At 33.1% G+C, this 13,009-nt stretch overlaps 1 protein-coding gene across 2 annotated transcripts; it reads left to right on the plus strand.

Annotated features, from left to right (window-relative positions):
- The first annotated feature begins 512 nt into the window (after positions 1-512).
- On the plus strand, positions 513-11,211 carry LOC118055098 (alpha-1,4 glucan phosphorylase L isozyme, chloroplastic/amyloplastic). 2 transcript variants are annotated; one of them, XM_035066897.2, is made up of 16 exons: positions 513-769; positions 850-1,095; positions 1,982-2,220; positions 2,357-2,458; positions 2,948-3,124; positions 3,282-3,557; positions 3,863-4,134; positions 4,745-4,862; positions 4,950-5,519; positions 5,645-5,797; positions 6,803-6,931; positions 7,196-7,432; positions 7,792-7,868; positions 9,920-10,106; positions 10,385-10,585; positions 10,897-11,211. In XM_035066897.2, exons 2-16 carry the CDS (start codon positions 864-866, stop codon positions 11,011-11,013), a joined length of 3,087 nt encoding a protein of 1,028 aa, XP_034922788.1. In that variant the 5' UTR covers positions 513-769; positions 850-863; the 3' UTR covers positions 11,014-11,211. The 2 variants fall into 2 exon arrangements, with proteins under 2 accessions (XP_034922788.1, XP_073265063.1); XM_073408962.1 differs by having other exon boundaries at positions 854-1,095.
- Positions 11,212-13,009: the final 1,798 nt, after the last annotated feature.

A 13,009-nucleotide genomic window follows, 5' to 3' on the forward strand; every position in this document is an offset into this window, starting at 1 on the left:
AATATTAAGAATACCCTATTCTTTTATCTTAATATTCATTTTTTTTAAAAAAAATTAATTCTAGTGAATTACTGGTTTATTCTAATTTATAATATATTAATTTAAAATACTATTATAAAAATTCATTTATTTTTGTGCTGGAAAAATATTTTTAAAAATTTTGAATTTATTTTAATTTTATTTTAAATTAATTTTTTTTCAAATATAAAAAATAAATTTAGAAATTATATTTTTTTAATATATATATATATATATATTTTTTAAAATATTTCTTTTTAAAAATCTTTACCGCAAACTGAGTTACGTAAGTTTTATAATATTCAAATCATCATAAAAGTGAAACACAAGCAAAGCAGACGTAACTTGACAGCCAATTAAATTGGTACAAATGTACGATACACATGCACTTGCGTAGCAACTTGCCAGTAACTTACAATACCTCCATTTCCTTGTCGTTTTACCCATATAAAAAAGAAAATCCCCCTTCCCCCACGACCAATCTAGAATAATAAAAAAATGGCTGCAGCTCAACATTTGCACCCAATTCAACTCAGCCACGTTAGGTAAATAAAACTCACAAAATCCCACCTGGCAGTCTTAGAAATTCAAACAGAAAATAGACCGTAGAGGATTGAATTCGAAGAAGCAAGCGAGCACTTATGGGAAGAGAGACGGACGGCCCTCGTGAATCGATCCCTTTTTTTTTTCTTAATTAATTTATTAGAAGATTGATGATTTAACCAAAAAAATCCGTGAAGAGATAAGATAAGTTCCTTTTTATTCTATATTATTATTAGTACTATTATCATAAATAAATCATCTGAGATTCAGTCTCTCTTGTGATCACAGAGAGAGAGAGAGCAATGGCTACTACTAGTTCACATTTCTCACCGACGTCGCATTGGTGCAGCAATGGCAGTTCAATATCAAGATTGGTCGATTTTGGATCAAAATGGAGGAGGAAGCAGCAGCTCTTCTCCATGAATTCGCGTCGTGTGGTAAAAAGGAGGTCGGTCTCGGTCAGTATTAAGAATGTGTCAAGTAGCGAACCTAAGCAGAAACTCAAAGATGATGCTCTCATCGAAGAAGAAGAAGGTGCGCGCGTGCTTCTTTTACATTTTACTCTTTCCTCAACTTCTGTGTTTGGTGCGATATGGTATGATTTATTATTGTTGTTATTGCTGTTGTTGTTATAGTGATAGTGATGAATTTTAGTTTTTTTTTACTATCTGTTAGACTGTATTGGAACCCGTCGTCTCGTCTGTTCGGATCAAGATCTTATTATTATTATTATTATTATTATTATTATTTTGATATAAATGTATCATGGGTTACAAGGTTGGCTTCAATGTGAAAACATGGTTGTTGTTGTTGGGCAGGAATGTTGGCTTCATAATAAGTTTTAAGTTTGCTGTTAATTTTTTAACTTCATGATTTGTTGAATTTTTAGGTTTTCTAGTGATGGAATTAGGTTTCTCGGTTTTTTGCCAAAAAAAACTGAATTTAACCGAACAGAACTAGTTCGGTTTGAACCGGATTTCGGTTCGGTTAATATTTCACAAAACTAATATAACTCGGTTCGGTTGGGTTTAGACTTCGGTTCGGTTGGTTTTTTAAGTCTAAACCGAACTGAACCGAACCGTGAACACCCCTAATCTCAGAAGCTGTCACGATATTTATTTGGTGATCTTGCTTGCTGTTTAATTAATCCAGGAACAGGTCATTTGAGATAAGCAGCAAAAAGCTGAAAATCATCTCTCATTATGATGTCTTTTTATTTTTTATGAGTTGATGTTGGGTTCAGATCTTTTTTGATGCTGAAATGCCAAATTTTGAACAAAATCAAGTTTTTTTTTTTAATAAAAAAAAGCGTAAAATGGATGTTTGTTTTCCTAGCTCCTTGGTTGCAAAAGAATAGGGAATGTCAAAATAAGTTTTGCTTTGTATATTTTTATATATATTTTTTCTTTTTTTATTGCAGAAGTCCCAAGAATTTTGAATCCTTCCACTCCAAATGCTTCATCTATTGCCTCGAGTATCAAATACCATGCAGAATTCACACCGTTGTTTTCTCCGGAGCGATTTGAGCTTCCCAAGGCTTACTATGCTACTGCACAAAGTGTCCGTGATGCTCTCATTATAAATTGGAATTCAACATACGAGTCTTATGAGAGGTTGAATGCAAAACAGGCATATTATCTATCAATGGAATTTCTACAGGTTTGTTGTGTTCCCTTGCGTCATTTCCAACATTCCATAGTGTTTTTTTTTTTTTATTTATTTATTATTTTTTTAGCTAGAAAACAGACTTCAATAATGCCTGGCATTATTGTTTAATCATTCTCTCTCTTTGTAGGGTAGAGCACTGCTGAATGCCATTGGTAATTTAGAGCTGACTGGTGCTTATGCAGAGGCTTTGAGCAAGCTTGGGCTCAGCCTAGAAAATGTGGCTTGCCAGGTGATTTTCTTTAAGTAACCTCTTTAGGCACAAATTAGTAGTGTCGCTGATCATTAATGGTATATTTTGCATAACCTGGTGTTACTTGAAGCCCTTTTCTTTTAAGCAAAACTCACTTGAAATCAAAGGCCAGGTAGATGAAGCTGAATGGTATGTGTCACAACCTTTGGGGAAAGGCAAAATGGAGAGGATACAAAGAAACAAGCTAGCTGCTGAAACTTAAGACTCAGATCTCATTGACTTGATTAAATAACAGTTAACTAATATTTGGAAAATTAATTGAAAACTGAATTGGAACATTTCTTTAAATTATTGACTATTTCTCTTTGATATTTTGAAACCTCTGGCTTGAAGCCTCTACTGCTTACTGCAATGACTTTGATATTTATTTAATAAAGCTTTTCGATAAAAATAAATCTACATGCATACATGTTTTTCTCTCTGTCTGTGTGCAACCTAAAAATAAATCCATCGAGTGCTTGTTAATAGGAGCCTGATGCTGCACTTGGAAATGGGGGTCTTGGGCGACTTGCCTCCTGCTTTTTGGACTCGTTGGCAACGTTAAATTACCCAGCATGGGGCTATGGATTAAGATACAAGTATGGCTTATTTAAACAGCAGATTACAAAAGATGGTCAGGAGGAAGTTGCTGAAGATTGGCTTGAGGTATGGTTTCTTTGATGCTTTCTGCTCATTATCTTTCATTTCAGGCAATTCCACTGGTATGTAAAGTTCTTAAAACTTTGATTAGGTTTTGGTGGCACTTTATTTATCCATTATGATAACCTCTTACATTTCATTTAACTTTATTTTATCCTTGTAGATGGGCAATCCCTGGGAAATTCTTAGAAATGATATCTCATATCCTGTGAAATTTTACGGCAAGGTTGTCTCTGGATCAGATGGGAAAAAACACTGGATTGGTGGAGAAGATATTAAGGCTGTGGCATATGATGTCCCAATACCGGGATATAAAACTAAAACCACTATTAACCTTAGACTTTGGTCAACAAAAGCTCCATCAGAAGATTTGGACTTATATGCTTTTAATGCAGGAGACCACACCAAAGCATATGAGGCCCTCTCAAATGCCGAAAAGGTGTGTGTGTGTGTGTGTTTCCTTCTTCTTAATACTTATGTTCTCACAAAAAAGTTTGCTTTACATGTTGCATGTTAATTTAGACAGTATAAGCTATTGTCCCAGGCTCAAAATTCATTAATCAAACCTATTGATTCAGGGTTTTGCATACTGCCATGTTTTCTTCTCCAAGTTTATGTTGTCTTTGTCCGTTGCTGCACTCTCTTTTTTAGCTTCCATGTCTAATGCCATTGCTTTGTTTTTTAGTACAACATGAACTGTAAATGGTAAGGTTTGGTTATGAAAGTGATTTCATGTAATATCAGATTTGCTACGTTCTTTACCCTGGGGATGACTCACTGGAGGGCAAGATTCTTCGGTTGAAGCAACAATATACCTTGTGTTCAGCTTCTCTCCAAGATATCATAACATGTTTTGAGAGAAGATCAGGATCGAACATAGATTGGGAAAAATTTCCAGAGAAAGTTGCAGTGCAGATGAATGACACTCATCCCACACTATGCATCCCTGAGTTGATGAGAATTTTGATAGATTTGAAAGGTTTAAGCTGGAAGGAGGCCTGGAATATCACTCAAAGGTACTCCCAATCACAGCTGTTTAATGTAGAGGGATTTTACCAAATTCATTTGTTTCGGAAGATATCCTCCTAAACAGTCATGATCTGAGGAATTCAAAATATACCAAGCAAGTAGCTGAATGGTTCTAATGTAATGGACATATTAGCTTTTACTTGATGAGTTTCTTGTTTACCCCTCATTCTGGTTGATTGGATTTCATTAGAGAGCCTCTTCTTTAGGTTTTTGTCTTTCATTCTAAGACAATTTTCCAAGTGATCTGCAGAGAATAAAATGGAGAAAGGAAATTCTCCATTTAATTCTCTAATGTTTGCTCCTCTATTATCTGTTTGCAGTTGACAAATCATATGTTTATTTTTTCATTTTTTATTTCCTGTTCTCTCTTTAACTTCAGTTCTTTCCAACTTGTTTCATGCATTAGATTGGCCTATCTCATTTTCCTACTTGAAATAGCTGAGAAAATCAGATAGAACATAGAAATGTTTGAAGGTTTTTTTAAGCATTTCTTTTCCTTCTTGTTTTTATTATTTATTTAGTCCATAAAGTTATCTCACTTTTGTTATTCTCTAGTTTGATAACTTGTATCCTTTCGATCTTCCTTTTATTTAATAGAACTGTGGCATACACAAACCATACTGTTCTACCAGAGGCTTTGGAGAAATGGAGTCTAGAACTTATGCAGAAACTACTACCACGACATGTTGAGATCATTGAATTAATAGATGAAGAGGTAAAATTGAATATGTTCATGAAGCAAAACCCAGTTTCTCTATTGTTTTCACCTTAAATCTAATTGTTCTCATTTCATATTTGACAGCTGATTAGCACCATAGTATCAGAGTATGGTACTGAAGATTCTGATTTGTTGGAGAAGAAACTGAAGGAGATGAGAATATTAGAAAATGTTGATCTCCCTTCAGCTTTTGCAGAGTTGATTGTTAAGCCTAAGCAAAGCTCTGTGGGTATTACCAGTGAGGAATTAGAAAATTCTGATGAAGAAACCAAGCTAGTTTATAATTCTGAAGAAGAAACTAAGAGAGCTAATGATTTGGAAGAAGAAACTAATTCTGAAGAAGAAACTAAGAGAGCTAATGATTTGGAAGAAGAAACTAAGAGAGCTAATGATTTGGAAGAAGAAACTAATTTGGAAGAAGAAACTAAGAGAGCTAATGATTTTGAAGAAGAAATGGAGGTAGTTGATGAAAAAGATGAATCCAAAAGCAAAGTAACTCAGAAGAAGGAGAAGATAATGGCAGAACCACCCCCTAAACCACCAAAGATGGTCCGTATGGCTAATCTTGCTGTTGTGGGTGGTCATGCAGTAAATGGAGTTGCTGAGATACATAGTGAAATAGTCAAGGATGAAGTATTTAATGCATTTTATAAGGTATTCTTGCCTTCTTTAATGGCAATATAATTCAGCTAAATGATTCTATTGATTCTGAGGATTTTCAGTCTGTTTAATAATTAAAAAATCCCCATCTCTTTAACCATTGTTCTGAAATTTGACAGTTGTGGCCAGATAAGTTTCAAAATAAGACAAATGGGGTTACACCAAGAAGATGGATTCATTTCTGCAATCCAGGTTTGAGTAAAATTATTACTGACTGGATTGGCATGGATGATTGGGTTTTAAATACTGAAAAACTGGCAGAACTAAGAAAGGTAATCCACTGCATCTGGATTTCACATCTCCGAAATTCTCTTAATTGGTAGATCACACTTGTCCATTGCTGAAATCAAATTATACAGTCTTTCCATTTTTCTGTATGAGCATTTCTTTTGCTTTCCATTGTTGCGATATTTGATATGTTAATATTATTGGGAACTTCAAAATCTTCGGAGTACCATGTTGTACATGTCTTAATATCCACTCTGGTCCAGAATTGTCTCTGACTTCTTTATTGCTACAGAGACTATGATCATATCCCTTTTTTTGTGCTGTAACATTTTGACCTCTGGGAAGAGAGCTCATGTTCAAAGTTCATTAATAGTTCCTAGGATTTCTTCATCAAAATTTGTGGTTAGCATTTACAATGACTTTAGCATCCATGCAAAACCTTTAGACAACGCTACCAAGATAATTCATGTTAACTAAGGGCACTGAAGAATAAAAAGTGTCATGTTTTAACTAATTCATCCTCTCAATGCTCTGCAGTTTCAGTTTATACAGATTGGCTGGTAACCCATAGATTTGTGCCATATTGGTTAGTAGTTCTTAAGATTTCTTGATCACAACTTGAAATTTCTTTGCTTCAAAATGAGTTGAGTATCCGTCATGCTCTCGTTTCAAACTGTGTTTCAGAAGCACTTCTGTTTAATAGAAGGCTTTGAAGAAGAAAGTTGTCACTTTGAAATTTTCATCGCCTCCATGTCCTTTTAAAGCTCCAACATCCCTCAGATTGCAACTATGCCTTGGCCAACATATTTCTACTGACCAACCAGTTTGCAGAAATTTTGGATTCTTTGAAGACAAAAAATTAGTGCTTTCTTAATAATGTTGAAAAGTTGTATCCCATCTGAAGTCTGGGACGTATATTGATTTTTTACACCTGAAACTTGAGTTTCTAACATCCGTCTACTTGTTTGTTGATTAATCATCTCTGTAATTGTCTTTTTTGACTTTGTTGCTTCTGTACTTCCTGACCAGAATGTGTTATTTGCATATAGTTTTCCGATAATGAGGACCTCCAAGTGCAGTGGAAGGCAGCCAAAAGGAGCAACAAGATGAAGGTCATATCATTCCTCAAAGAAAAGACAGGATATTCTGTTAGCCCTGATGCAATGTTTGATATCCAGGTAACTTTATTGATGTTGAACTTTTCACATTCTATTTCATGTGATGTAGTGGAGAGCTCTCATCTTTTAACAAACAGATCAAAAATGAAATTTCAGATAAATATAGAAGGTTATTTATATTTTTGTAATGAATTTATTTATTTTTATTATGTTGAACTCACATCCTGACAATGGAAGGAGTAAAACTAACACCCACGCGCACGAAGCCTTTTGTCCACTCAAATTTTCTTTGTCTATAAAGTTGATTAAAACCATCATGTTCAGGTGAAACGTATTCACGAGTACAAGCGACAATTACTGAATATTTTGGGAATTGTTTACCGCTACAAGAAGATGAAAGAAATGACTGCTGAAGAAAGGAAAGCTAAGTATGTTCCACGAGTTTGTATATTTGGGGGAAAAGCATTTTCTACATATGTGCAGGCCAAGAGAATAGTGAAATTTATCACAGATGTTGGGGCTACAGTTAATCATGATCCAGATATAGGTGATTTACTGAAGGTATGATTTCATCACTAAATAGTGATTTACTGGAGGTGAGATTACAGTCTCTCCAGTGCCACCTTTTTTTTTAAAAGTCAATAACTTAAACCACAAATATCTTCTCCAATCCTATTGGTAGGAAGTCCTTACATGTTGGCTAGTTCATCTCCATATTCATAGACCATATGGAACCTTGGGATCATTTCAATTTGATTTGACACTGATCTGAGAAACAATTAAATTCAAGCACTATTTCTTCTTTTCTCTGCAATTACAAACCACCTAACTTGCCAGAATATCCTTTCTATCTACCAATCTCAAGTGTTACGCTATTTTCTTTGTTTTTTCATTTCTTACTCCTTTTCTTTTAAATGTAGGTTGTTTTTGTCCCTGATTACAATGTCAGTGTTGCTGAATTGCTTATTCCTGCAAGTGAGCTCTCACAGCATATCAGGTAATTAAACTTTATTCATACATTACAGAGAAAAGATATATATAATCATATTATCTGAATTAATCGAGATTATTAAATACAATTGAGTCAATGATCCTTTTTTTTTTTTTTTTTTGAGTGCTTACATCATCTTAGCATATTTTTTGTTGAAAAAAAATTAGGTTAGCCTGCTGTGTAACACGGGACTGCTATCTAGTAACCATCTAATAACCAAAAGCTTGATGATACAAAATGAAGTCTTCAAGTACTTTTAAATTTAATTAAATATAAAAGTATTTCTTAAGCATATATCTTTAAATATCTTATAATTACAACCACAACTAATAATTCCAGTCAAATTAAAAACCACTACTGTACTCAAAATCACTACACCTCGATGGCTTGTTTTGCTTATAAATAGAGTATCACAGTTTTTCTGCATCTACTTCTCTGTAACGTAGGTTTTTTTTATAGGATATGATATGTTGAGATAAAAAGTCTGGAAATGGCATATATTCTAATATTGTCGACCATATTATTATGCCTTGCAATTTGGACTTACTCAAGCTCAGCTTGTTTTACCTGAAAGTGGAGCAGCCTTTCCTTATTCAGGCTGTATGAACCTTTGTTTATGCATGAGGCCTAAATTTGATCAGAGTCAATAGATAATCGACATAACTGTCACATCAATTAGCTTTTTGAACATTTTCATGTGTTGATCTGGTATGACCAATTACCTTTCAATGAAGAGAGTTTCAGATTGCATATCCAGTCTGGAGGTCTAGTAATAGGATTCCAACCATAAACCAGGTCAGCTTTTACTCTGATCCAAGCCTGGAAACAAGGTTTTGTAACAAGCCTCATAATTCAAGTTGATAACAATATAAATTTTATTGAATAAAAAGAAATTGACTCACAAAGACCTAATTGAAAAAAGACAGATAATTTATAGGCTTATATGAGGTTTGCCTAATCCTCTCATGACGTGATAGAAAGTATCCATGACTTTGTCCATAACTAGAATTCTACTTAAATATAAGAGAAACAAATTCAAATTTAAAAGATCCTAATCCATGAAAACTATAAATTTAAATAGGAGTAAATCAAGGCTAAGACTGTTACAATTCTACCCCCATTAAAAACCTTGCCCTCAAGGTTAGGGTAGGTTTCTTTAGCTGACATGTTTTGAAGTTGTTACACCAGTTCTTTTATAATTTTTTGATGAGTTTGTTGGTGTAGTTGATGCTTCTCCTGTTGATGTTCATGCCTGTAATTGCTTTATTAAATTGTGATATCCTTGTTACTTCTACCATGGATCTACCATTGATACTAATTATAACGAATCTGATCATTCAGGTTGATAACAATAACAATTTTATTGAATAAAAAGAAATTAACTCATAAAGACCTAATTGAAAAAAGATAAAGATAATTTCTAGGTATATTCAAGGTTGCCCGAGCCTCCATAATATTCAAGGTTGCCCGAGCCTCCCATCAATTAATAAAAAGTTCCTGTAAGTTTTTCCATGATTTTTTCCATAGTCTAGAATTCTACTTTACAAGAGAAAAACATATTCAAATTCAAATTTAAAAGATTCTAATTTGATAACTATAAATTTAAATAGAAGTAAATCAAGACTAGTACTATTATAGATTTCAATAGAAATCTCTCTGTTTTCATGTTATTTTGCGAAAACCAAATCTAATCATACTGCAAAATCAAGATATATCCCCACTGAAGTAATATATGAAGACACCAATACCTGTGCATTTTTTGCAATCAGTTTTCTCTATATTAAGAGACATATGTTTCTCTTAGTCTTGTAACAAAGAATACATGATTCTAATTATTGGAGGAAACTTTTGGTTACGAGACTTTTGACTGAAAAACCCTAATTGCTAAGAGAACATGCAATTTATTTTATTTCATTACGCTTAAATTTGTTTTTCACAAGATACTCCGATGCTGAGTTTGTGAGAATGAGAGGGTCAAACATTTTAGATACGGGTTTACTGTCTTTGATTTTGTGAATAGCTTTTGCGCTGTGAATTGACCACATCCCTCTATGCAGTACTGCTGGGATGGAAGCCAGTGGAACGAGCAATATGAAGTTTGCAATGAATGGTTGTGTCCTTATCGGGACCTTAGATGGCGCCAATGTTGAAATCCGAGAAGAAGTAGGAGAAGACAACTTTTTTCTCTTTGGTGCTAGAGCTCATGAAATTGCAGGGCTAAGGAAAGAGCGAGCTGATGGGAAGGTACATCCAATAACCAAATATCCTTTTACAGTGATTAGAAACAATTACCGACAACTATTTATCAAGCAATGCTTACTGACAAGGATCACCATGGAAGTATGCTATGATACTAAGCTTTTGGTTCAATTTCAGTGAATATCAACCATAAAAATACCCTTCCATGTTTTTTTTTTAAAAAAAAAAGAAAGAAAAAAGAAAAACTGAAAAAGCAAATTGCCACTTTCTTTATCAAATTCTATTTTCATCTAGTCACATTTTGCTCACTGACCTCTCAACAGTTTGTCCCAGACCCAAGTTTTGAAGAAGTGAAAGATTTTGTCAAAAGTGGAGTTTTTGGGCCTTGCAACTATGATGAACTTATAGGATCATTAGAAGGAAATGAAGGTTTTGGCCGTGCAGATTATTTCCTAGTGGGCAAGGACTTCCCCAGTTACATAGAATGCCAAGAGGAGGTCGATAAAGCATACCATGACCAAAAGGTAAGTTTTACACGCATATGCTCAATCTCGCATCTGCTCAAAATACAAGTCAGAACACGCTTTATTGCTATATCTGTATGCATTGCTCAGTTTCTGGATTATGAATTTCCTTTGATCCTTTTTGCCCTGTGAATCATCAGACCAGTTTGGCACAGGTCCTTAATTCTATTATTGATATTTGCATTTCTTGTTAGTCTATACAAGGGGGCAGTGAACATGATATATGATGCTCCATGGCATTTATTATTCTTTGCATATTAAGCCATATACTACTTCAGTTATTGATTTCTAGCATTTGCAACTGTTGGCAGACATGGACGAAGATGTCAATCATGAATACAGCAGGCTCGTACAAGTTCAGCAGCGACAGGACCATTCATGAATATGCCCGAGAGATTTGGAATATCGAACCAGTCGAATTGCCATAAACGTGTTGCTAGCTGAAGCGGTGGTGGTACCCCACCCTTGGGATGGTTTTTGTCTTTTGGTATTACACGATGATGCAATGGAAATTGCATCAAATGTAGTTTCTAGTTATCATCACAAAATAAAAAAGAATAATGGTGTATTGTACTTGTAGTTCACCTTCATAGTACTAAAGAAATAAATGAAGACTCTGTTTCTCATTCTGCCTTGTCCCACATACCATATATAAAGAAGGGGTTTTGAATTCTGACCCATTCTTTTTTTGTCTTTGGGTTTTTTGTTATATATATATATATATATATATATATATATATAATATATATATATTCTTCAATAATAGGAATTAGACTTTATATTATTTATTAATTTATTTTGTTATGAGGTTATTCTAATCTTAACTTGGATTGGAAGGTTATTTTTTTTCTTGTTTAATTGATTTTTTTTTTTAATTTCATTATAAAAAAATTGAATTTATTGGAAATTAAGTTTCGTGATTTTTGTTTTGATTTATTTTTCATGATGTTATTCTCATCTCATGACCCGGTCATAAATTTAGTAGATTAACTCGGGTTGACTCGAGTTGATTTTTTTTTTTTAAATAATTTTATCTTTCAACATTGGATTGATTGAGAATTGAATTTTATAATTTATTTTAATTTATTTTTTATTGGGTTATCTTGCTCTCATGATCCAGGATACAAGTTTGACATATTAAATCGAATGATTTTTTCTAGTTTTATTTTTAATTTTATCTTTCAACATTAAATTTATTGGAAATTAGGCATAATAATTTGTGTTGATTTGCTTTCTACAAAGTTATCATAATCTCATGACCCGATATGCAGATTAGTGAGTTAACTCGAATTGATTCAATATGTTTCTGTCTTAATAGTTATAAAAAAATATCATCTTGAATATTTATTTTGAGTCAAAATATGCTTTAACCAATCATCTTGGTTGTTGTAGGACCTGCTAAGTTGATAGTCATATTAAGTCATTACTCATACATTTTTTTTTTCTACTAGAAGAAACATTAGCAAAGCCTAAATATTTTTTTTGTTAATTTTTTTTATCCGACCCACAACGTAATACAGAATAATGAATATCATTCAATGGAATAATGTTTTGACTAACTTGCCCTTGGCTCAAAAAAACCATTAAGCTAAGATATGGGGGCATGATGGTCTTTTTATCACGATTCAATGTCATTTTCAAATTGTTTGAGGGCTAGCTTAGTCTTTTTAATTTTTTAGAAAAATTAAATTACTTAAATACTCCAACAACAAAAAAAAATGATCGCTTAAGCTCAAGAGTTTTAATTGTTTTTTCATTTTTTATTAAAGTTAAATTACTTAATTATCCTTGGTTTTAAAATTAACAAAACTATCCTCAAGGAGTTTTTGAGTCTTTTCATGATGTTTATTTTTTATTGTCAAATTAAGTTGGTGGAATTTTTGTATTTTAATAAATATTTAATATTTTTTAAAAAAAAAAAAACTTCACTAGTGCTTACTACGCACGCGCCAATAGATGAGTGTCCCCTGCATTTTTCGGGTGGTGTGTGAAAGGCTATCCGGTCACCAAACTCTGCTTTTCCAAGTGGAACTTGAAAGGTCATGGTTCCCCCTCTATGATGGGTTAGGGTATGCACCAAATGCACCTCTAGTTTAACGTCGATGCCCATTTCTCTTTCATTTTCTTCTCTTTATCCACCTCAAACTCCAAATCAACCATTTCAAAATCTCATATTAGCCTCTTTAATTTTTTTTCTTAATATTTGATTTTTATTTTTTTTAATTATTATTTTTTTTAATTTTAAATATTCTATAAAAATAGAATTCTTTCTATTCTTTTTATCCACCTCAAACTCCACGTCCACTTAGGCCCACACGTCTAACCTGGCTTTCCTTTTCTTCTTAATTTCATAATTCAAATTGGGTTTTTATTGGATTTTTTATTGCCTTTTTTTTTTTCAATTTTATCACTCAATATTTGGTT

The sequence above is a fragment of the Populus alba genome, chromosome 4 (assembly GCF_005239225.2).
Source record: "Populus alba chromosome 4, ASM523922v2, whole genome shotgun sequence".
In the NCBI taxonomy this organism is placed as follows: domain Eukaryota; kingdom Viridiplantae; phylum Streptophyta; class Magnoliopsida; order Malpighiales; family Salicaceae; genus Populus; species Populus alba.

Bases quoted from the DNA above. Each gene is read 5' to 3' on its own strand.
- LOC118055098 (XM_035066897.2), top strand. From the start codon at position 864: ATGGCTACTACTAGTTCACATTTCTCACCGACGTCGCATTGGTGCAGC. The intron at 3,558-3,862 runs GTGTGTGTGTGT...ATGTAATATCAG, and splicing joins CCCTCTCAAATGCCGAAAAG to ATTTGCTACGTTCTTTACCC. The intron at 10,107-10,384 runs GTACATCCAATA...ACCTCTCAACAG, and splicing joins AAGAGCGAGCTGATGGGAAG to TTTGTCCCAGACCCAAGTTT.